General features: G+C 49.2%; 1 protein-coding gene and 1 long non-coding RNA gene across 4 annotated transcripts in view; one reads left to right on the forward strand and one right to left on the reverse strand.

The window, feature by feature from the left end:
• LOC138764357 (transcription factor 12-like) overlaps positions 1-25,412 on the reverse strand; it is a 117,928-nt gene that overhangs the window by 42,146 nt on the left and 50,370 nt on the right. For all 3 annotated transcript variants that reach the window (XM_069940180.1, XM_069940179.1, XM_069940181.1), the window contains exon 6: positions 5,259-5,337. In XM_069940180.1, coding sequence (XP_069796281.1) covers positions 5,259-5,337 — 79 coding nt within the window. The remainder of the gene's footprint in view (positions 1-5,258; positions 5,338-25,412) is intronic.
• LOC138764359 (uncharacterized) lies at positions 10,988-23,790 on the forward strand. The gene is made up of 3 exons (XR_011358128.1): positions 10,988-11,072; positions 17,605-18,052; positions 23,454-23,790. It is a non-coding gene; the product is annotated as an uncharacterized lncRNA (long non-coding RNA).

Raw genomic sequence — 25,412 nt, forward strand, 5'->3', positions numbered from 1 at the left:
AAGAAAAAGATTGAAAACCACTGTTGTAATCGTCCCTAATTGACTCATTATGTGCACAGATTCAGAACTCCAAAGGAAATGGGCCAATGACAATTTTTCTCAAGCAAAATATTTCAGTAACAATCGGGTCTTGAGCAGTGATTCTCAACCTTCCCTTCCCAGTCACATCCCACCTTAAGCAACCCCTTACTAATCACAGAGCACCGATGGCAAAGGGATGACTTAAAGTGAGAACCTCTGTTGTCGATGTTCTTGATGGTTTTGCCTGTAATGTCCTGGGCTGCGTCCACTGCCTTGTGCAGAGCTTTACATTCAAGGGCATCGGTGTCCCCCAGACCAGACGGTGATGCGGCCAGTCGGCACACTTCCCACCACACCTCCATGGGCATTTGGCGGGGTTTCCAATGCCATATCGAACCTCCACAAACTCCTACGGTTCACTTCAGTTATAAGGAAGTAAATCAAATCAGGCATGTGGATGGTGCGTGTGAGTCAGAGCCTATGAGTGGGAGAAGCTTTGCCATTGAAACGATTTGAAACATTGGGCCAAGACGGTCTCTGGAGGTTACTGTCGGTTATACTAGCAGTTTGCGAGTTAAATCATCGTTCTGGCATGATCGCACTCTACAATTCTTAAAAAACCAGGAAGAATATTTTCACAGTGATTCACTGTGGGTCAGAAGAGATCAACTGGAGCTGTTCATCCCTATCTGCAGTTTTTTTTAAAAAGCCCCATCACAGCAAGCCTCTTCCAGAACAGTTAATCAAAGCAGTCGCTATACCTCGAGGCAACAAAGAAAAGTGAAGAGGGCCCCTCATTGGCATTCAACAAAGCCAGGCTTGAGAGAGTGCAGCAGCTGCTCTGTGCAGTCTTTTCCCTCGGGAGCCTAACCAGGGGCACAGCGATTAGACAATCCCCGTCCAGCAAATAACCTGTTTGTCAGAAAACTTCATTCAATCAGCGTCTCGAATATTCGCTTAATAGCGGGATTAATGGAAAACCCCAGCGGAGTGGTGGCGCACAGGGAATTCCAGCCCTATGACTACATGAAACTCTACCCTGCACCTGCTCAGAATATCTGCGCATTGACAGGCTTGTATTAATTTTCACTTCTTTGAATTTCCTGGGTTCGACTCTTTCACCACCCGCCCACACGCCCCCACCCCCCCAAACACACTTTGACTTCTGGCCGTGAACAACGGCGAGGAACCGGGTTGAGTCAACGAAGGGAAATTCGCAGTGCCTTCTTGAGCTGAGCCATCAAACGCAACTTTGAGTGGCTCCTGCCATGCTCTCCTCCGCATCGGGGAGGCTGGGTGGTCGCTTCGCTCGGCGCACCTCCTGCTCTGCCCACCACAACAGCAGGGATCTCCCGGTGGCCACCCGTTTCAATTTTCCCCTCCCCATTCCCTTGCCAATGCGTTTGCCCGTGGTCTCACGCACTGCCAGACTGAGACCACCCGCAAATTGGAGGAACAACCCTTCGTCTTCTGCCTGGGCGCCCTCCAACCGGATGGCATTAACATCAACTTCTCTGGTTTCTGTTAGCCCCCTCCCCCCGTCTTTTCCTTATCTCCTTTCCTCTGTCTCTCTCTCTCATTCAATATTCCCTTTTCCTCTAACACTCTCTTTCCTTTTCCCTATCTCCTTTCACAAAGCCAAAATTGACACCCCCCCCTTCCTCTCTCCTGTCCAATGAACATCCTTTTGTCTGTTGGCCTGTACTGCTCCCCCCTCCCTTGTTCGCTTTTCACCAGCTTTTCAATATAACCCCCTTTGCCTGCTTTATGCTCTTACCTTGAAGAAGAGCCCAGGTCATATATCTCTACCTGCCAGAGACATCGCGAGACCGGCTGAGTTCCTCCGGCACTTCCACGTTTCAGAGCATCTGCAGACCTTTGTGTTTTACACAATTTATTTCAAAAAAAGATCCCAGCACAGTAAAATCCCTGTTATTCGCAATTAAAGCAACCGGCAACCTCAAGCAACCGGCAAAAAAAAAACAGGTTAAAAAAAAATACAGGTTTCAAATAGGTGCGCCTCGCTGTTGGTTCTCCATTCACGCAAACTCGCAGCCTCAAGCAACTGGAAAACCTGCCTATCCCAGCATAGACCAATCCCTATAAGTGCTGGATGTTAAACAAAACATTAGCATTCCGGAATTGACAGAGTTCCCAAATCCAGGGGGTGATCAGAAAAACGGAGGCGGGAGAGGGATGGAAATATTTAGAAAGAGCTTTCCAAAGATTAAGCTCAAGATGCTTGTGGCAAAACTAAAAGTCACAGGTATAAAAAAGGCCAGAATATTGCGATCTTAAAGGGCCATAAGTTTCAGGGGGGGAGGGGGGGGTGACAGAGAAAGAAGGAGTGGGTGAAGCCCAGGAAAATAGGAAAGTTCACCCTCCACCCAGACTGAGACCAGCTGTAAAATGGAGGAACAACACCCCATCTTCCACCTGGGCTCCCTCCAATCGGATGCCATTAACTGACTTCTCTGGTTTCCATTACTCCCCCCCCCCCCCAACTTTTCCTTGTGGGATACACAATAGCGCTGGGGAAACTCAGCAGGTCACGCAGCTTTCACCCGAAGTAAAAGGCAGTCAACGCTTCAGGCCTGAGCCCTTTGTCCCCAACACCTGAACCAAGTTCACTCCGAGCACAAGCACCCTCTTGTAGCTCTCGAGCAAATTTATGTATACTTAATAATTGTTGGTTTCTTCAACAAAACACATCCCCTATAAAACAGGGCAAGTCCTTGTGACCAAACTGGTTTAACCTCACTAATTGTCCCCATGAACAGGCAACAGTACCTTTAAAATCAGATCAGAATCCATTTATTATGTAACAGTAATAATACACTAAACTGCCTTTAGCAGAAAAATATCCACCATTAGCATTACTCGGCACCCCTTACAGTCAGGGAAAGAGAGCAAAAGAGATTTCCCCCCAACCCTACCCCGCCGCAGAGACACTGAGGGTCCATGGATTTTCCTCCACCATTGCTGCAGCCACACAAAACTCCAGTTCAGTTCAAACCATCGGCAACCTGAGCTCCAGATCCAAACCTCTGACATGATTGGGAAGCACCCAGCACTCAGGATCTGTCGGAAGCCCACCACTCCCCCCCCTGCCCTCAGCACCCTCTCGAATCCCGGTTCCCATGAGGCAGTCTCCAGCAGCCCACAGTCCAGTGCGAGTTCTCTGAGCTCAGGTCACCAGCAGCCCACGGCCGGGGTGTTTCCTTCAGCTGGTCCATCACTGTGGTCACCAGCCTTAAGGTTGCCTCCTTCTCATCAGAGGGGGGTGGGTTGTTCTCCCCCGTTTCTGGTGCCCTGCGCCAGTCTGCTGCTCCCCAGAGCCTGACAACCCCCTCAAGGTCGCTGCCAAACACAGGCGCCGCCATCTTGGGCCCAGACCCCACGCAGTGTCTCCGTACCCCCTGGGTCCGCACCAGCGGACAATGTTACCATTAGAGCAGCACCAGCATTTTTTTCTCACTTCTCCAATCTATACAGTGATGAGACCAATGACTGATTTCTGATATTGCCCACAATAAATGATAGCCTTGCATTCCCCACACACCAACAAATATATTGGAATTTGGCATGAGCCATATCCCTGGCTGTGGATATCTCTGAAGAAATGTGTAGGAACAAAACGAAAATGTCACCGTGTACATTTTAATGCTGAATATTTGTATATATTGTTACTAACGTGGTACACGGTGAAGTACTAAATAAAAAATAATTTTAAAAAAGATATGCTTCGGAGCTAAATTATACATTAGCAATTTTTTAAAAAATCAGACAGTGGACCTGGTGAGAAATTACTGACTGCTTTCATAATCTCAGACTGATCCCAATATTACGCACTCTGAACAGTCACAAATCCAAAAAGAACTTCATTCCCAAGGAACAGGCGGTCCGTCGAGCCCTGCTCCGCTGTTCAATGAGATCACGGCCGATCTGATGATGGGCTCATCCTCACCTTCCTGACTTTCCCTCCCAAATCCATTAATTCCCTCTCTACGAAAAAAATCTATCCAACCTGAATATATTTACTGAGGTCACTGCCACTGCTTCAACGGGCAGCAAATTCCACAGATTCGCCACCCTCTCTGGTAAAAAGCAGTTCCTCCTCATCTCCATCCCATATCTACTCCCCTGGATCCTGAGGCTGTGTCACCTCGTCTCCCCCACCAATGGAAACAACTCTATCTTTCAAAATTTTATACGTTTCTATAAATCCCCTCTCATTCTTCTAAATTCCAGCGAGGGCAGTCCCAGATGCCTCAAGTCTCACACTAACCTTGAGAGCAAAGAGCTCTGACGAACACAGGAACAGCATGGCATGGTTAGAACAACGCCTTTACAGCGCCAGCGGTCAGGACTAGACCTGGGTTCAAATCCGGCACAATCTGTAAGGAGTTTGTACATTCTCCCCCTGCCTGCATGGGTTTCCTCCAGGGACTCTGGATTCCTCCAACCTTCAAAACGTACTGAGCGTGTAGGTTAATGGGGTGCAAACTGGGCAGAATGGCCTCCTAGGGCCGAATTGGCCTGTATGTCAAGGGATGTTGGCATTTCCATCAAAGTGAGTGTTTATTCCTGTCTCGAAGTAGCCCAAATTGCTGGGCCATTTCTCAAAGGTCATCGTAATTGATGGGTCTGGGGGGGTGGAGGTGTCATGCAACAAAGTGAGACTATGTTGGTGTGTCCCACTGGTGTAGCTAATTAAGTCACTACCTCACACAAGGAATGCTTACACAGCTTGACTTGCTCTCCACGTGACCGCACGGAACTATCCTGAGTGCACCATGGAAAGAAATGGCAGCGTGGCCGGACCCGGTCACGGCGCTCCCCCGCATGTATCTACCGTCCGGTCCCACTGTCGACTGCTTTAAACGCTTTAAACGGCCTGTTAAAGGAGGTCATCCGTGAACATCAATGAATTTTTATAACAATTTGACAGTTTCATGGTCCTAATGCTGAAAGAAGCTTTTCATTTCAGAATCAACCGAATTTGAATTCTCCAGCAGCCTTGCTGAGATTTGAATTCATGTTTCCAGGTAATTGGTTATTGGTTGAGCAAGGAAAATCGACGTCACCACACTGAGAACTGGGCCCTGCCCTTGTCCCTAAGGGCGGGCCTGACATTGAGAGGTCAAAAACCAATGAAGGAAACTCCCCCAAAATTGTTTTTGCTTTCACAGAACAACTTGCAAACAGGGCTAAAATCTGCAAAATTGCGGCCTTACCTGTCAGAGATGGCGGGGAGCCCACTGGTGTGGATGGATTCGATGTGTAGCTGTTACTGGTGTGATCAGGTGAATAAATCTGTTTGAAAGAAATAAGCAGATAGAATGGAGTCCCAGAAATCTATTTAAGTCTAGTTAGTCTGCGTTTACTAATATTTTATCACAACTCCCCAACATCTTGCAAAGAGTGGGATGGTTAGTGTCAAGAGGCACAGATACTGTCGGGGCGGTGCAGTTAACATAGGGCAGCATGGTTAGCAAACTGCAGCACAGATAGTGTAGGAGGGGAACACGGTCACTGTAGGGGGACACGGTTAGTTTAGGGGACACTTAGTGTAGGGGGACACGGTTAGTGTAGGGGATCATGATTAATGTAGAGGATAAAATTAGTGTGGGGGATATGCTTAGTGTGGGGGGACACAGTTATTGTATAGGGGGGACACGGTCAGTGTAGGGGGGACACGGTCAGTGTAGGGGGGACACGGTCAATGTAGAGGGGACACAGTCAGTGTAGTGGGGACACAGTTAGTGTAGTGGGGACGGTCAGTGTAGGGGATCACGATTAGTGTAGAGGATAAAATTAGTGTGGGGGGACATGGTTAGTGTAGAGGTGAAACGGTCAGCGTAGGGGGACACGGTCAATGTAGAGGGGACACGGTCAGTGTAGTGGGGACACGGTTAGTGTAGGGGGTGCTGTTAGTGTAGGGGATGTGGTTAGTGGGGGACACAGTGTAGGGGACACGGTTAGTGTAGGGGATCATGATTAGTGTAGAGAATAAAAATTAGTGTGGGGGACACGCTTAGTGTGGGGGGACACGGTTAGTGTAGAGGGGACACGGTCAATTTAGAGGGGACACGGTCAGTGTAGTGGTGACACATTTAGTGTAGGGGACGTGGTTAGTGTAGGGGACACGGTTAGTGTAGGACTTAGTGTAGGGAATCATGATTAGTGTAGGGGATAAAATTAGTGTAGGGGGGACACGTTTAGTGTGGGGGACACTGTTAGTGTGGGGGAGACACGGTTAGTGCAGGGGGGACACGGTTAATGTAATGGGGACACGGTCAGTGTAGTGGGGACATGTTTAGTGTAGGGGATGTGGTTAGTGTAGGGGACACAGTGTAGGGGACATGGTGAGTGTAGGACACAATTAGTGTAGGGGATCACAATTAGTGTAGGGGATAAAATTAGTGTGGGGGGTCACACTTAGTGTGGGGGGGGACAGTTAGTGTAGGGGCAGCATGGATAGCATAGAGCTTAGCACCAGTGACTGGAGATCAAATTCAACACTGACAGTAAGGAGTTTGCACGTTCTCCCCATGTCTGCATGGGCTTTCCCCAGGGCTCTGGTTCCCTCTCAAACGTTTGGGGTTGTAGGTCAATTGGGCAGCACAGGATTGTGGGCCAAAAGGCCTGTTACCGTACAGTAAGTCTATATTAAAGTCTTGCACCAGACAATGTTATGTAGTGAATATTATGCAGACAAATATGTCTGTAGTTAGGCAGGGCAAAATCCCGCAAACATCTCATTGGCGTTCACTGCGAAATCAACACTGGCTCCCCACAAGGATCGACCCACAAGAACATGCCAATGCGGCCTCGAGTTTAATATTCAAAACTGAGGCACATTTTCTCGGCACTTACCAGAATGTTCAACTTAAATTATGGGCCGAGATCCTAGAGTGGATCCGAGACAGTAAAACGTACCAAGGAATCACACAGGGGCAATTAATTTTTTTTTCTGTAGCTGTGACTACCGCAATGTTAAGTTTCCAGACTCCAGAACAAGAAAGTATTTCTTTAAAATAGAAAGAGATCTCGGTGCCTGAAAACCCACACTGCCGACTTCAGGACCAGCTCCTCCCCCTCTACCATCAGACTCAATCAGGGACTTTTACTTTTGCACTTGATTAATTTTTTTTTTCTTTCTTTGCATTGCACACTCAGTTTGTTTACATTTACTTCTTTACATTGAGTACAGGTTTTTTTTGCTTCACCAATTAGTGGTAATTCTGCCATGCCCTCAGGAAACAGAATCTCAGGGTTGTATATGATGTTCTCTGACAATGAATCTGAAATCTGAAAATGGGTGGAGAGTCACTTCAGAAAAGACTTCTTCAATTAAAGCCTTTTGGCATCATAAACATTTTCCCCAGGAAGCTGCTGTGGCTGGGAGTCAAGTTTATTGTTGTCTGATTGCACAAGTACAACCAGACGAAACACCGTTCTCTGGTCCTCAGTGCAAAGCACACAGACACACAGCCAGATATAACACCCCTACAGACAAATTACTCACACTGTATGCAGAACAAGTAATCATAGTCTGTATACAGTAAGTAGGTAAATATTGTTTTGTGAATACGAGAGTCTCACATGGTCAGTGTGAGCAGTTCCTTGGCTCGTTCAACGTTCTCGCTGCCTGTGGGAAGACGCTGTTCCTCAGCCTGGTGGTGCTAGCTCTGATCCTCCTGTATCTCTTCCCCAGCGGGAGCAACTGAAAGGTGCTGTGTGCAGGGTGGAAGGGGATCCTAACGATTTTGTGCGCCCTCTTCACATAACGATTTTGTAGATCTCGTCGATTGGTGGGGGGGGGGGGTGGGTGGAGGTAGGGAGACTCCAGTGATCCTCTCTGTCACTCTAGATTGACCTCTGATCCATTTCTCAGCAGCAACTGTCCAACACTGTGAGGCAGCCAGGACGCTCTCGATAAGAGCTCTGGTAGAATGTTGACGTGATGGTGGCCTTTCCAGCTTCAGTCCTCTTAGAAGGTGTAGTCGCTGTTGCGCCTTCCTGACAAGCGAGGAGATGTTGAGTATCCACAATAGATCACTGGTTAAGTGAACTCCAAGGAACCTGGTGTCTCCACTCTCTCCACTACAGAGTTGTTGATACGTAGTGGAGGGTGGTCGTTCCTGGTCCTCCTGAAGCCCACGATCATCTCCTTCATCTTGTCCACGTTGAGACCCAGGTTGATCCTCTCGTGCCATTTCATGAGATCTTCCCTGTCATGCGACTCATCCTTGTTGCTTAAGAGGCCAACAACCGGTGTGTTACCTGCAATGTGCTGGATCTGGATCTGCCGATGTAGTAACGTGACACAGGAGCGGGGTGAGCGCACGGCCCCGAGGTGCACCAGCGATCAGCGTGATGGTACTCAATCTTCTGGTACTGACAGGGACAGACTGTGGCCGTCCAGAATCCAGTTCCACGTGAGACAAATGGTGTTAAGAGAAATGAAAGCAAGGCGTGCAATTCAAAATGGGATGAAAATCAGACAAGTTCTTAATGAACGGTAAAGTATGTTTTATGAGCAGAACAATATCTCAACAGGCTCAAAGCATTGGTTATCTTTTACTTCCAAGACATGCAATGAGACCTGCTGAGTTTTTCCAGCACTTTTGTGTATTCTGCTACCATCCCAGTGTCTGCAGACATTCCTGTTCAACACCTTCTCTTCCCAAATGGTTGGCAACTAAAATATAAAATGTTTAAATTTAGACAAACAGCTCTATAGGCCCACGAGTCTGCACTGCCCAATTACACCCAATTGACCTACAACCCCAGTACGTTTTTGAACGGTGGGAGGATACCGGAGCACCCGGAGGAAACCCACGCAGACATGGGGAGAACGTGCACACTCCCTACATACAGTGCCGGATTCAAACCCCGGTCGCTGGCGCTGTAACAGCATTGCACTTCGACACCCAATCCGCCATTTAGTCCAGCCTCTTTTTTTTTAAATGGGATGGCCATTAGAGCGCCAGCAACCCGGAGCAAGGAGTTTGTACGTTCTCCCTATGACTCCGTGGGTTTCATTCCGCATTCCAAAGACGTATGGGGTGAGGTGAATTGATCGCATGGGTGTAATTGGGCGACACGGTTCGTGGATGGAAGGGTCTGATACCGTGCTGTATCTCTAAATTATAAAAGACTTGCATTTGCTAGCTTCCTTTTCCAATATTCCACAGGCACTGTTGGAAATGTACCAAAGTTCAAACTTGTTCTCATAGATGACATCACATATAAACCCTGAGATTTTTTTTCCTGTGGGCCAGGCAGAATTTCTAGTTATCGGTAACTGTAAACTGTAATCTAGTAAAAAGATATGTTTACAAAAGAGAGAAATGTTAACAAACTGACTGGGCAAATGCAGAAGAAAACAATTCATTAATAAATAATGTGCAAAATAAGAGTCCTTAAATGAATCCCTGACTGAGTTTGCCGTTGAGGGGTCTGACGGTGGAGGGGGAGCAGCTGTACCCGAACCTGTTGGGTGCGCGTCTTGTGGCACCTGCATCTCTTTCCTGATGGCAGCAGCGAGAACAGAGCATGTGCTGGGTGGTGGGGATCCTCGATGGTCGCTGCTGCCCCCTGATGGCAGCACTCCCCATAGATGTTCTCGATGGTGGGGAGGGGGGTTTTGCCTGTGATGTCCTGGGCGGCGTCCACTACCTTTTGCAGGACTTTACACTCAGAGTCATTGGTGCCTCTGTTAATGGTCGCACCGAGCCACTCGGTTGTAGGTGCAAAGTGAGTAGAGAAGAGCAGGAAGTCACGAAAGAGTCACATAACAATCACGTTTTCAATTTCCAGGGAATCTAGTAGGTGCCTCATCAGCCACAATGATGAGTTTCACTGCAGAGAAGAGGTGGAAAAATCTCATGTGACAGTAACAACCTGAGTCTCAACGTGGACAAGATGGGGGAGGAAGTGATCGTGGACTTCAGGAGGACTAGGAATGACCACCCTCCACTACAATTAATAACTGTAGTGGAGAGCCTTAAATTCCTTGGGGGTTCACTTAACTAGTGACCCTATCGTGGACACACATCTCCTCGCTTGTCAGGAAGGCGCAACAGTGACTACACTTCCTGAGAAGACCAAAGCTAGTGGCCACTATGATGCCAATCTTCTACAGGAGCTCCACTGAGAATGTCCTGGCCGGCTACATCGCAGTGGGGCGCGGTTGCTGCAGGGAAATGGATCTGAGGACGTTTCACAGGACCACAAGAGCGGCAGAGAGGATCACTGGAGTCTCCCTCCCCCACCCCCACCAACGTGATAGATCCGGGATCGTTGCCCGAAGTGGGCGCGCAAAATCATCAAGGATTCCCTTCCAGCCCACACCCAGCATCCACCAGCTATTCCCATTGGAGAAGAGATGCAGGAGGATCAGAGCCAGCACCACCAGGCTGAGGAACAGCTTCTTCCCACGGGAAGTGAGAATGCTGAATGACTGATGAAACTGCTCATACTATCCCTCCGAGACTCCACTATTTGTTTAACAATATAAATCACCTGTAACTCTGTGTTGTGCCTATATATGTGTTGGAATGTTTTTATATAAGAAAACGCTGTTTCATCCAGTAGGACTTAACACAATTGTATGATAACAACTTGTTTATGGGGTAAACAAATCTAGAGTTCATCTTCCCTGCTCCTCTTCAAAATAATGCCAATCTACCCGAGAAGAGCTTCAATAGAGGGTCTCACCTGGACCAGGGTGGTTCAGTACTCTGTCGGAATCCCAGCGAATGGAATAAATTGATTCTTCCCATAATCCCAACTCTGCAAATTCCTTCAAAATGCCACTCAGCTTTCAAAGGGTTAAGGTGAAGGCTTGAACTGGTTGCCTGCACCATCTAACCCAATCGCAACCCCCTCCCCTTCCCAGTCCATAAGGCGCCTCTGATTACGCCCTGATCAGTGTCTCAGAAAATTGGGCCTGGCACATTTGACGTGTATCATCGCGTTGGAACCAAGCCACAACAACAGAGCCCAGCCGACCTGCTAAAATGGAATTGAAAGTGCTGGTTGTAAGGAAGATGCGTGAGATTTGTGGGAGGGGGGGTGGGGGTCTGGAGGGAGCTGTTGGAAATCCATATTTCATTGTGGCAGATGCTGCCCACTCAACACCCACCCACCCCAGCCCCCCCCCCCCCCCCACTCCTCTCTCCTCCCCACCGCCCCTTAGTGAGCTAACTATTGTCTGTGGCATCAAAAGAGTAAATTAGTTGGGGGTCAAGCAGTTCCAGCTGCCTGGTTTCAAAAGGAACTGCTTTCCAACTGGGCCCTGCGAGAAGACTTAAAGGCAGCAGAATGGCCTCCGCCCCTCCCCTGCCGGCGACCCTTGGGATCCCGTGGCAACCAGGGCGTGGGTGGTTTTGGTTTGCGTCCTCGGTTCCCCACTGTGAAGTCGGGGACACTGCCCCATTCTGGACACAAAATGGACAGGGTGCTTGGAGATCACAGTGGGCACGTGCCCGGTGAAATGCTGGAGGAACTCAGCCGGCCTCGCAGTGTCCAGAGGTGGTGAAAACATATTCCTGACGTTTCAGGCTTGAGCCCTCCTTCGAGGTGTCAAGAACCGCACCTTGAGGAAGGGGCACAGGCCCGAAATGTCGGGAATATATCTTCACCTCTTGTGGACGCTGCGAGACCACCTCTGTGTGTGTTCTACAATCTCAGTGTCTGCGGACTTTTGAATTTCACTCCACTCAGTTCCTCCACTATGAAATTTCTTCGAGGGACGCCTGCCCTGACTGTGTTCTTCTCCTCCCTTCAAAGGGACTCTCTCTCTCACTGCTCCCCATCTGCACTCCCCGCTGCTCTCAAGCTCTGTTCACCCACACCCACTTCCACAGCCACATGTCCTTCCTGACTACTCATACACCTCTTGCCGTTGGGTCTGTACGCCTCCCCCTGCCCATCCCTCCCTTCTCCCCAGCCTTTTAACTCAGGTGCCTGACTGCTTTTCACTCGTACCCTGAAGAAGTGGCGACACAGTTAGCGCAAAGCCGTTACAGCACCAGTGATCGGGACCCCCCAGGGTTCGAATCCCGCACTGTCCATAAGGAGTTATGGCACGTTCTGCCCATGTCTGCATGAGCTTTCCCCAGGGGCTCATTTCCTCCCCCCTTTCGAACTGTGCCAGGGGTTGTGAGTTAATTGGGTGTAAATTGAGCGGCATGGGCTCATGGGCCAAAATGGCCCGTTACTATGATGTGTGTCCAAATTTTTTTTAAATTTAAGCAGTGAATCCGGGCTCAATTATAACATTTAAGAAAAATTTAGGTACATGGATGAGAGAGGCATAGAGGGCTATGGATGCGTGCAGGTCAGCAAGACAAGGCAGGAAAATAATTCGGCACAGACTAGAAGGGCCAAAGAGCCTGTTTTCTGTGCTTTAAAGTTTTTTTTAAGTACCATGGGTTCAGGCCCAAAACGCCAAGTAAATATCTTGACCTCCTATGGACGCTGCTGAGATCCTCCAGGATTTACTGTGCGGTTTTACATCGTCCGCAGACTTCAGTGATTCACAAGAAAGTGAACAGTGGCCAACTTCCAGGAACTAGCATCAACGCTTCCAGAAGCAAAGAATCCCTGCACCTTCTTTCCCAAAGGCATACGCCCCAGGCTGCCACATTCCCTCGGGGTAACCTCCCAGGCGCGCTTCACCCGTGAGCAGCACATCGTGGGCAACCGCTGCCCTCAAAAAGTCCGTTAAAAAAATGAAGCTGCTGGATTTTCTTCCCCACTGTTTCAGATCAGATGCTATTTATTGCCATGTGATAAAGCAGCAAGGACATAATATTGCACAAAATTGCCTTTCGCCTGCCACAGAGCATACTGGGGATTCTCCATGCACATTGCCCACCCACTCCCCGAGTCACTGAGTGTCTGTGGATTCGCCCCCAGGGCTCCCACAGCCACGCAGACTCTTGTTCGATCCATCGGCCGCCCGAGCTCCAATCCGAACCTCCGACACGATCAGGAAGCCCTTCAGCGGCCAAGGCTCTTCTTCTCCTCAGCAATGTATTGAATGCTTTGCTGCTACAGTTTAGTTTAGACCTACAGCACAGTAACAGGGCCAGAACGAGCCTGCACCGCCCAAATATCCCAATTAACGTTCAGTACATTTTTGAAGGGTGGGGGGGGCAACCAGAGCACCCGAAGCAAATCCACGCAGACACAGGGAGAACGTACAAACTCCTCGCAGACAGCATCGGATCCGAACCTGGATCACAAGTGCCTGAATTTAGCTTCTCCTCTCTTTAGAGTTTAGTGCATCGTCACCTGTACTGAGATATTGCAAAAATCCACTGCTTCACAACGATGGCGGCGTACTCCAGAACCCATTCTGGATTTCAAAGTTCACAGGGTACTTGGTAAGAGTTGAGACACAAGATTAATCACGTGACAACTGAGTTTCTGGTGTTTTAACATAACATTAATTCACAGTGGCTTCCAGCCACTCTAGGAGTCACGCAGCCAGTGGCAGGTGGACTGGGACCCTTCAAACAAGTGTTATAATTGAGCCCAGATTCACTGCTTAAATTTAAAAGCAGGAAGAGAGAGAGTGAGGGAGGGAGGGAGAAGGAGAGAGGAAAGAGAGGGGGGAGAGAGAGGGCAGGGAGGAGAAAGAGGAGAGGTAGAATGGGAAGAGAGAAAAGGGGAGTGAGGAGAGGGAGGGGAGAGGGAAAGGGTGGGAGGGTAAGAGAGAAAGGGGGAAGGGGAAGAGGGAGGGAAGAGAGGAGGGAGCAGTGGGGAGAGAGGAGAAAGAAGAGAGCTCGAGATGGGGGAAGGGGAGAAAGTGGAGAGGGAAAGATGGAGAGTGAGGGAGGGGAAAGAGAGAAAGGGGAGAGAGTGAGATGAGAGGGCAAGAGAGCAGATGTTTACCATGGAATGAAAGGCTGTCATTATTCAGAGAGATCAGTGGCTTAACTCTCACAGGAACATAAAATGAGGAGGGGCAGAGATGGAATCAATAGTTGGAGTCTTTTTCCCAGGACAGGGAAGTATATAATTGGAGGGCTCAGGGTTTAAAGTAAGAGGGGTAAAATTTAAAATTCTTCAGGGTAGGATTGTACATAGAGAGTAGTGAACATCTGAAATGAACTACCAGAGGAGCAGCTATTATGACAATGTTTAAGTATTGGATGGGGCCAGCAATGGGAAAAGATAGAGGCCTCATGCAGGCAAATGGGATTTCCACCGAGAGGCAAGATGACATGGAGAAGGTAGCCTGAGGCCTGTTTCTGACCTATACACTTCTGTCATTGCGCGAGCTCAGTACAGCAAGGACCCACTAACAGCAATGAGATCTTCTCCAAGATGACCATTTCCAAACGCGTTTGGGTGGCAAGGCTAACGTAGGGGTTAGCACAATGCTGGTCCAAGCGCCAGGGACCCTGGGTTCAAATCTGGTGCTGTCTGTAAGGAGTTTGTACGTTCTCCCCGTGACATGTGTAGGTTTCCTCCAAGTGCTCTGGTTTCCTCCCACTCCAAAATGTATTTGGCGGCAGGGGTTGTTATAAATACGTCCATGTCTAAAAGTTAAGTGCTCCAATCTCCCCAGCGTAATTACATCCTTCTTGTATCGTAGCAATGAGAACTGCACTCAGTACGGTCGTCATGACTATCCCTCGAAGTAGAGGACAACAGCCTTCGTTCTGTTGATCCACTGAGCGGAGACGCCAATGCGTGTATTTGTTTAACTTGTAACTTAATGTTGCCCTCCAAGGCGCACACTTCTTCTTTCTTTGGCTTGGATTCGCGGACGAAGATTTATGGAGGGGGTAAATGTCCACGTCAGCTGCAGGCTCGTTTGTGGCTGACAAGTCCGATGCGGGACAGGCAGACACGGTTGCAGCGGTTGCAGGGGAAAATTGGTGGGTTGGGATTGGGTGTTTGGTTTTTCCTCCTTTGCCTTTTGTCAGTGAGGTGGGCTCTGCGGTCTTCTTCAAAGGAGGTTGCTGCCCGCCGAACTGTGAGGCGCCAAGATGCACGGTTTGAGGCGATATCAGCCCACTGGCGGTGGTCAATGTGGCAGGCACCAAGAGATTTCTTTAGGCAGTCCTTGTACCTTTTCTTTGGTGCACCTCTGTCACGGTGGCCAGTGGAGAGCTCGCCATATAACACGATCTTGGGAAGGCGATGGTCCTCCATTCTGGAGACGTGACCCACCCAGCGCAGCTGGATCTTCAGCAGCGTGGACTCGATGCTGTCGACCTCTGCCATCTCAAGTACTTCGACGTTAGGGATGAAAGCGCTCCAATGAATGTTGAGGATGGAGCGGAGACAACGCTGGTGGAAGCGTTCTAGGAGCCGTAGGTGATGCCGGTAGAGGACCCATGATTCGGAGCCGAACAGGAGTGTGGGTATGACAACGGCTCTGTATACGCTTATCTTTGTGAGGTTCTTCAGTTGATTGTTTTTCCAGACTCTTTTGTGTAGTCTTCCAAAGGCGCTATTTGCCTTGGCGAGTCTGTTGTCTATCTCGTTGTCGATCCTTGCATCTGATGAAATGGTGCAGCTGAGATAGGTACCAACTAGTCCCAATGGCATGGAAACCACGCCGATCGGAGCTGGAAAATTTCTTGCAGCCATCGTCCACCCTCCCCGCCGTTGAGTTTGAAGTAACTTCGTCCGCCTGCTCCACCATTGAGGTTGGATTGTTCTTTGTCAGGGACACCTCACTGCCATGGGTGGCCCTACCTAGAGTATATCGATGCTCTTGGGAACTCAGGACCCCACAAGCTTCTCCACCACTTATTCAGGCAAAATCCTCATTAAATGGATGGATTGCAGCCAACAGTGAAGCAATACGTCACTTGAGAATCTGCGGGGGTCGTCCACTGCTGTACATCGGATGCCCTCGCTGGGGTCTCCTCTGCACCGGTGAGACCGGGCGCAGTCTGGGAGACCACTTCGTCGAGTATCTCGGCTCCATCTGCCACAATAGCCTGGATCTCCCAGTGGCCGCTCATTCTAATTCCCCGCCCCATTCCCTTGCCGACGTGACCGGCCGTGGTCTCACGCAGTGCCAGAGTGAGACCACCCGCAAATTGGAGGAAAAAAACACCTTGGGCACCCTCCAACTGGACGGCTTTAATATTGGTTTTCGTTAGTCGTCGTACCCCCCCCAACCCGTCTCCTTTTCTGTGGCTCCGATGCTCTCTCTCCCCTTTTCCCTCTGTCACGGAGCCAAAAAAACCCCTCCCCCGTCAATTCTCACCCTTCCACCTTTCACTCCTCCTATCCAATTAACACCTTTTATCTGCTGGTCTGTACTCCTCGCCCTGCCCATTTTCACCAGTCTTTGTTCAGATGCCTGTCTGGTTTTTAAAGAAGGGCTCAGGCCCGACATGTTGGTCATGTATCTTTACCTCCTATGGACGCCATGAGGACCCCCCCCCGCTCCACCCCCCGGAGTTTCTGTGTGTTTTTACTACAATCGCAGCGTCTGCAGACTTTCGTGTTTCACCTCGTTTGCGATTCCCCTACCTGATCTCTGCCTCATCTATACTCCACCACCATTCGGGGCCCCAAAAAGGCCATCCAAATGAAGCAGCGCTCCACTTGTGGGTCTGCAGCTCCCACCTGCAGCATCCATTGAGGTCTCCCCTGCATCGGAGAGACTGGACGCAGACTGGAGATCATTTTATGAAGCACCTTTGCTCTGTCTGCTGCAAAGCCCAGTGGCCAACCATTTTAATTCTTCACACCATTCCCACGCTGACATCGCTATCCATGCCCTGCCAAACTGGGGTCACTCACAAATGAGAACAGCCATCGGAGTAGACAGCATTGACCTCCAGGTACTGTTAAAGCCCTCCTCTGACACTCTCTTTCCCTATCCTTTCCTCCAGCTCCCCACCCCTTTCCCTTCCTTCTCCTATCAGAGAGGGATCCCCCCTCCCTATATCAGTTCCATTCTCTTCTCCCCTCCCACCTGAATCCATCTACGACATTAGTTCTCCACCCCCTGCCCTTTCCTCTCCTCCTCTCACCTGAATCCATCTATGATGCTAATTCTCCACCCCCTGCCCTTTCCTCTCCTCTTCCCCCCTCCCACCTGAATCCATGTATGACGCTAATTCTCCACCCCCTGCCCTTTCCTCTCCTCTTCCCCCCTCCCACCTGAATCCATCCATGACGCTAGTTCTCCACTCTCTGCCCTTTCCTCTCCTCCTCCCCCCCTCCCCCCGAACCCATCTGAGTTCTCCACCCCCTGCCCTTTCCTCCGTCCTCCCCCCGAATCCATCTAGGACTCCAGTTCTCCACACCCTGCCCTTTCATCTCCTCCTCCCCCCCTGAATCCATGTATGACGCCAGTTCTCCAACCCCCTTCCCTTTCCTCTGTTCTCTCCTCTCCTCCTCCCACCCCATCTTCCCTGTTTTTTGCCTCCACCTTGTCGAAGGGCTCAGGCCCAGAATGTTGGTTACCCTTCCCTCCCTGTGACCTGCCAAGTTTCTCCAGCACGTTTGTGTGGGACACGCTGCGAAGTTTACCCTGCACCAAGCAGCCAGAGATGTGAAAATGATTTGAATTCTTTTTTTTTGCAGGGTCTTCTTTATTTGTTCAGCAGTGAGACCTGTGAACCTGTCCACACCCTCCCCCACCTCCAGTTTAAATTCCATACGGAATATTTTGGCAGATCAAGAACCAAGAAACTTTCCCCAAAATAAAGCTTCCTTCCAATTTGGCACCAGGCCTTAAATCAACTGCAGGCGACTCCCTCTCTGCACCGAGCCAGTTGGTTGTGAGCCCAACCAGAGACCCTCATCCTTGCCAGTAGTCAATGACAACAACGAAGGAAGTGCGGTCCTTCAAACCAAAGGCCGCACCTGCCCTCTTAAGTAGACACAAAACATCCCTTGGCAAGCTTTGAAGGGCTAATATTACTCCCTCAAAGAGCACCAACAGGGCAGTTGGTGGCTTTATCGGTTGATGCCATGCCTTTACAGCGCCAGCAATCGAGGCCGGACCGGGGGTTCGAATCCTGCACTGTCGGTAAGGAGTTTGCACATTCTCCCCATGTCTGCTTGGGCTTTCTCCCTGTGATAGTACAGGATACTATCACCAATGTATATATTTGTATATATTTACATATAGTAGTAGTGATTGGCTGAGAGCCGTAGCAACGCCTACTGGCAGGTCATAAAGGGCTGCTCCTAACCAGACCCAGGAGAGTCTGGACTGGTCGACCTCGATATACTACGTTCCAGTCTTTTGCTAATAAAAGCCTGGGTTTGAGTCAACAATTATTTGAGTCATTCGACACGCTACACTCCCTCCTTTCAAAAATATACTGGGGGTGTAGGTTAATGGGGTGGCACGGACTCGTGGGCCAAAATGGCCTGTTACCGTGGCGTATGTCTAAATTGAAATCTGCAGGGCCAGCATTTATTGCCTATCCCTCAATTGAGCAGCTAGTAGTTCAAAGTTCAGATTTATTGTCAGACATGACATCATATACAACCCCGAGATTCTTTATCCTGCAGGCAAGATGGATATGATACATACGTGCACATGTAAACAAATAAAGATATGCAAACAAAATGTCTCTGCAATGTAAGAGGGAAAAAAATCAAAACGTGCAAGAGTCCTTAAACGAGTCCCTGATTGAGTTTGTCATTGAGCAGCTGTTCTTGAACCTGGTGGGTGCAAGTCCTTGTGGCACTGAGACCTCTTTCCTGATGGCAGCAGCGAAAACAGAGCGTGTGCTGGGTGGTGGGGATCCTTGATAATCGCCGCTGCTCTCCGATGGCAGCATTCCCCATAGAGGTTCTCGATGGTGGGGAGGGGGTTTTGCCTGTGATGTCCTGGGCTGTATCCACTACCTTTCGCAGGGCTTTATGCTCAGGGGGCATTGAGGTGCCTTCTTGAACAGTCACAATCCTCCACCTTCAATGCTTTAGAAGTTCCGAATTTGAACCTGGCAATGATAAATGACCAGCCACATATTTCCAAGTCAAGGTGGCTTGGATAGGAACCTTCAAGAGCTGGGCTTTCCCCATGTACTCTACATGGAGCGAGATACATTTCAAATGTCGTCTACAAATTTGCCGAAGATACCACAGTCTTCAGCAGAATCACAGTCGGCAATGAGGGAGCGTACAGGTGTGAGATATATCAGATTGTGGAATAGTGTCACAGCACCAACCTTGTGGTCAACGTTAGCTGGGAACTGATTGTGGACTTCAGGAAGGGGAAACCAGGAGAACGCAAACCAGTCCTCGTTGAGGGGTCAGCAGTAGAGAGGGTTAAGTACTTAAAATCCAGGTGTGTCAACACCTTTGAAGATTTATCCTGAAGCCTCCATGTCGATGCAATCATGAAGAAAGCTCGCTAGCGTCTATACTTCATTTGGGAGTTTGAGGAGGTCTGGTACGTCACCAAAGAATCTTGCAAATTTCTACAGGTGCACCATGGAGAGCGTTCTGCTTGGTTGCATCACGAGGTGCTTTCAAACTGCTTTGTAAAATGGGGTTAACCGGGCAATTTTCCCGGTTAGCGCCCTACTCACAAGGCAGCTTGAAAGGGTGCGACCCGGTCAACGTCATCCAAAGTCAACCAGGCCCCTGCCCTACCTCGGAGGGAGTCGGGGAACCCAGTTAAACTTACCCAGGATGCGTCGGTCGGCGGCTTGAACAGCAAAATGGCTGACCCCGGTTACTCTTGTGACGTCGACGCTTACGTGGGAAGGGGAAGGTTGAGAACCGCTGCTTCAGACCCAATTGTTACTGAAATATTTTGCTGGAGAAAAATAGGTCATTGGCCCATTTCCTTTGGAGTTCTGAAACAGTGCGCATAACAAGCCAATTAGGGATGATTAAAACAGTGGTTTTCAAACTCTTTCTTTCCACCCACATCCCACCTTAAGCAATCCCTTACTAATCACAGAGCACCGATGGCAGAGGGATTACTTAAAGTGAGATGTGAGTGGAAAGAAAAAGGTTGAGAACCACTGAGTTAGAGGCTGGGGACACTGGGGCAATCTCTCGACTTCCCAAAATTACCTACCAGGTATAATACAGGAGTGTGATCGAATACTTCCTCCACTGTTCTGCAGATCCAACAGTCCAAGAACTCGGCCTAGTCCAGCACAATGCTTAATAGACATCCCATTTACATGCAGTCCCTCTGCCCAGCTGCACCACACCATCTACAAAATGCACTGCAAAGGCTCGCTAAGGTTTATGTACCATATATGCAGGCGTATAAGGGGACTTGTGTACAAGGCGACCCCCTGAATTTCCTCCCAAAATGAGCTATACTCACTGTATAAGACGACCCCAAGTCTGGCACTGACCAGTGGAGTGATGTGGCTAGGCACATCTTATCCACCAATTCACAAAAGTAAATTACCCAGCAAAGGTTTCAATTTTATCAGGATATTTTAAAATCAACCACCTTTTTCAAAGCCTGTACATAACAGAGAGATTTCAGATTTCTGGTCAGAGGACATACCTGACATCACATACAACCCTGAGATCCTTTTTCCTGCAAGCCAGGCAGAATTACCATTAATTGGTAGTGCAAAAAAAAAATCTGTATATGTAAGCAAAGAAAAGAACTGTAAACAGATAACAAATGTAAACAAACTGACTGTGCAACGCAGAGGGAACAAAGAAAATCAATAAAATGCACAAGAGTCTTTGAATGAGTCCCTGATTGAGTTTGCCATTGAAGGGTCTGATGGAGGAGGGGTACCTGAACCTGGTGGGGGCAAGTCTTGTGGCACCTAGACCATGGCAGTAGGACTGAGCAGGGGAACGCCGAGACTTTGCTGTTACAGTTCAGATTTTATACCTGGCATACAACTTAACCCACTGGTTTTGGGGTTCACGGACCATCTTATACACTGGCACATACACTGGTAATAAACATCGTCTTCCAAGTCATACTCCTGTCCTAATTTGGAAATATATTCCCAATCCATCAACATTGCTCACTACACGATGACACTGAGGCCACCCTCAACAGACAAGCATCACCAATTCAAAGCAGTAGCTCTCCATCAACTTTTCCCAAATACAGTAAAATTCCCTGGTATCCAGCACCTACATGCCGGATGTAAATTTTCCAGTTGCTTGAGGTGGCACGATTGGCAAACTAATGGCAAGGTGCGTCATTTTTAAACCTGTATCTTTTACCTATTTACTTTCCGCAATTCTTTTGCTAGTTGCTTGAATTCTGGATAACAATTGTAATTAGGGAGGGGCAATATCTGCTGGCCCAACCTGAAACTTTTATCCCATGCCTAAATGTAGCTGCTTTTCTCTTTGTAGCGAAGAAGGACGAGAGGTGACTGAATAGAGGTCCACAAGATTGTGAGGGGCAGACAGGGTGGACAGGCAGGGCCTAGTTCCAAGGGCAGGAGCAGTAAAGACCAGAGGTCGTCTGTACAAGGGGAGGAATGTCTAGGGAAGATGTCAGGTGTAAATTTTATTTACGCAAAGAGTTGTGGGTGCCTGGAATGCATCGCCGGGGATGGTAGTGGAGGCTGGTACAATTGGGGACACTTAAAAGACTCAAACAGGCACATGGATGCATGGAAGAAAAATAGAGGGTTACGGATGTGAGGGAGGGAAGGGTTAGATTGCTGAGTGAGTTTATATGGATCGGCACATTGTGGGCTGATGGGCCTGAACAGGGCTGGAATGTTCTGTATCCTATGTGGGACGGTTAGCGTAGAGGTAATGCGGTTAGCATAGGGGATGGAACGGTTATTGCAACCCTGTGACAGCACCAGCAATGCAGGTTCGAATCCCGCGCCGTCTGTAAGAAGTTTGTACGTTCTCCCCGTGTCTGCATGGGTTTCCTCCGGGGGCTCTGGTTTCCTCCCCACCGTTCAAAATGTACCGGGAGTGGTAGATCAATCGGGTGTAATTGGGCGGCACAGGCTCACAAGTATCTGTTACTGTTATGGATATCTAAATTTAATTTTTTTTAAATTAAAATAAACTTATATGATGCTCTAAAGCCCCAGATTGGACCTTTCCCAGACCCATCCAGTTGACTTCCAAGGTTTAAATAACCAAATCCTTCTGATGGATTCACAGAGGGACGTGAGTGAGCGGCTGATTTAAATCTAGGATGACAGGAGCTGCAATCACTTTGTGCAACGTCCTCTGTGCACACCCTCCCCCCCCTCAACCCCTGCCATGCTTTTAACTCCCTTTATTTCCAATCAGCCACCCCTCCCTAATAGACAAATGCAACACATTAGGTGCCCCGCAAAGGCAGACACTGCATCAGAACGGCGAAAGGACTTCAGTGGGTTAACCCTTTCCCAAGCAAATAGGTTTGAGGGATGCCAACCGTGCCGCCAGGTTCTTCATGGTGTGAGTAAAAAGCAGGCGGGAACCCAAATTAAAAGGTGGGGGCGAGGAGAAGAAGGGCAGAAGTAGAGACCAAGAGACAAAATTAGTTCATTAGAATTTTTTTTTTAATTAAAATCTAACACACTAATTATAGCAGGGCAGAAATGGCCCCTTCAGCCCACGCACCAACAACTGATCTACGCTGCCCACATTTTCATCGATGTCCCGCCCCCCCCCCCAACCACCACCACGAGAGGCAACTTACAATGGCCAATCAGACCGCGGACCTGCACCTTAGCGCGTCTCATCTTTAGGAAGCGGGAGGACATCGGAGCAACAGGAGGGCAAACGTGCAAACTCCACACAGATGGAACCATCCGAGGTCAGGTCTGAACCTGGGTCTTTAGGTGGTGCGAGGCAGCAGTCCTACTCGAGGCCTCACCATATTGGGACAGAACCAATATTGCCAAGAGAAAGAAAATCAGATGAGCTCAAGTCTTTCGGACCTTATATCAGCTACCTTGTCCCGTGGAAACCCCTGGTATCTGGAATTCAAACAACTGGCAAAAGAAAATTGAGGAAAATAAAATTTAAAAATTAAAATCAATTAAATAATAGGCAGAAATATGCAAGTTTAAAATTGTAGAAGTAAACGTTTATCTGAAGTAACAGATTTTGGTGAAGTTGGGAGCAAATATTCAGCCAGCAGAGGGGCCTTGGCTGGGCAGCTGTTTGAATAAACAATGATGGCATCGCCCAGGATGAGGAGCCGGTCGATGCCACTCACCATGGGGGCCATTCTATTAAAGTGTCTCCTTATCCCTGCTTAGTAAGAGTCGGCCAGGTCAGACGTTTTATCTGTTATCTTCGGGGGGGGGGGGGGTGTTAATTATCTATTTGTGTTTTGGGCGGCTCCTTGGAGGGGGAGGAATCTGCAGACGCAGCAATGGTTAAATGTTTTCAAAGAATGTGACTGAAAATAAAGTCAAAAGCTTAAAGGTTTGAAAATTCATGCAAGTGAAGTTTGTTGAGTGTGGGTACAGTGTAGTATTTTTTGTCTTTTAAACCATTTATTCATAAAGCAGGTGTGGGCACCAGGCATCACTCCATCGAGGACATCTACACGAGGCGGTGTCTTTAAAAAGCAGCCTCTACCCTCAAGGACCCCCACCCCCCAGGCCATGCCCCCTTCACTCTGCTACCATCAGGGGAGAAGGTACAGGAGCCTAAAGACGAGCACTCCGTGGCACAAGGATGGCTTCTTCCCCTCCGCCATCAGATTCCTGAATGACACGGCCTCACTTTGACATTTTCTTGTAACAATTTTTATTTATTTGCTACGAGGATTGATATAAATGATTGCCCTGTGACACAAATTTCATGACATGTTCATGACAATAAATTCTGATTTCTGTGTGTTTCTAAGAGAGAACGGACTATTCCTTTAATTTGTACGCAGCCTGCAGGCCTGAATTCCTTAGCTCTGATGCCAGTATCAGATGTATCCCCTGCTGAACGGCTTTGAAATACGATTCCTCTGGCTTCACAAGAGACTTAGCAATTCCTACCCCACCCAGCCCCCAAGCTTTCCATGTTATCATTCCCCAGCCTGCAACCCTGCCTATAATGCATGTGGGTACAAGTCTCTCCCCCCCCTCCCCCAACGGAGACATAAACTTTTCCACATAATGCTGATTGACCAGTTTGGTATCTCCCTCTCTCCACCCCCCCCCCCACCCAAGCGTGAAGCCCTGCAAAATTTACTGGACACAGCCCCAGACATCCCAGGCAAAGACCCTTCCCGCCATCGAGATCATTCATGGAGAGCAGCAGTGATCGTCACACCGCCGGCCGGCACATGCTCTGTTCTCACTGCTGCCGTCAGAAAAGAGGTCTCAGTGCCACAAGTCGCCCCCACCAAGTTCAGGAACAGCTGCCACCCCTCCCCCGTCAGACCCCTCAACCACAAACTCAATGAGGGCTCTTACTTTTGCACTTTATTGATTTATTTTCCTCTCTGTCTTTCTTTGGCTTGGCTTCGTGGACGAAGATTTATGGAGGGGGTAAAAGTCCACGTCAGCTGCAGGCTCGTTTGTGGCTGACAAGTCCGATGCGGGACAGGCAGACACGGTTGCAGCGGCTGCAGGGGAAAATTGGTTGGTTGGGGTTGGGTGTTGGGTTTTTCCTCCTTTGCCTTTTGTCAGTGAGGTGGGCTCTGCGGTCTTCTTCAAAGGAGGTTGCTGCCCGCCAAACTGTGAGGCGCCAAGATGCACGGTTTGAGGCGTTATCAGCCCACTGGCGGTGGTCAATGTGGCAGGCACCAAGAGATTTCTTTAGGCAGTCCTTGTACCTTTTCTTTGGTGCACCTCTGTCACGGTGGCCAGTGGAGAGCTCGCCATATAACACGATCTTGGGAAGGCGATGGTCCTCCATTCTGGAGACGTGACCCACCCAGCGCAGCTGGATCTTCAGCAGCGTGGACTTTGAACAATTAACCACTTAGGATGCAGCTGAACTGGACCAAAACTGGCATCGTCGATGCCAAAAAGAAATCGAGACACTCAATTCTACTCCAGTTCAAGTGGGTGCTGAGTCTATGTGACCACAGGAAGTTCTCCGCGCGCCCACACCTCCTCCCTCGCCACCCTCTGCATCACTAGGGAACTTGTGCGGGGCCATCTACTGCACCCCGTGCTCCCTTGGTGGCCACCTCCACCTCAAGGAGAAAGGGAGGTCACTGCGTTGGCCACCTTGGTCGGCTCTGTCCGAAGCAATGGCATGGATCTCCCAGCGGCCACACCTTTCAATTCCCCGTCCCATTCCCTTGATGACTCATCCGTCCATGGTCTCTTGCGCCACCAGGCCGAGGCCACCCTCAAATTGGAGGAAAAAGTCCTCATTTTCCATCTGGGCATTGACTTCTCCAGTTTCCATTAAAACTTTCCCCACACATGGAACTCTGCACCACAGTACAGGCCCTCCAGCCCTCAATGTTGTGCCAACCCATAAATCCCTAACAAAACCCACCCTACCCTGTAACCCTC

The sequence above is a fragment of the Narcine bancroftii genome, chromosome 5 (assembly GCF_036971445.1).
Source record: "Narcine bancroftii isolate sNarBan1 chromosome 5, sNarBan1.hap1, whole genome shotgun sequence".
NCBI classification, from domain to species: domain Eukaryota; kingdom Metazoa; phylum Chordata; class Chondrichthyes; order Torpediniformes; family Narcinidae; genus Narcine; species Narcine bancroftii.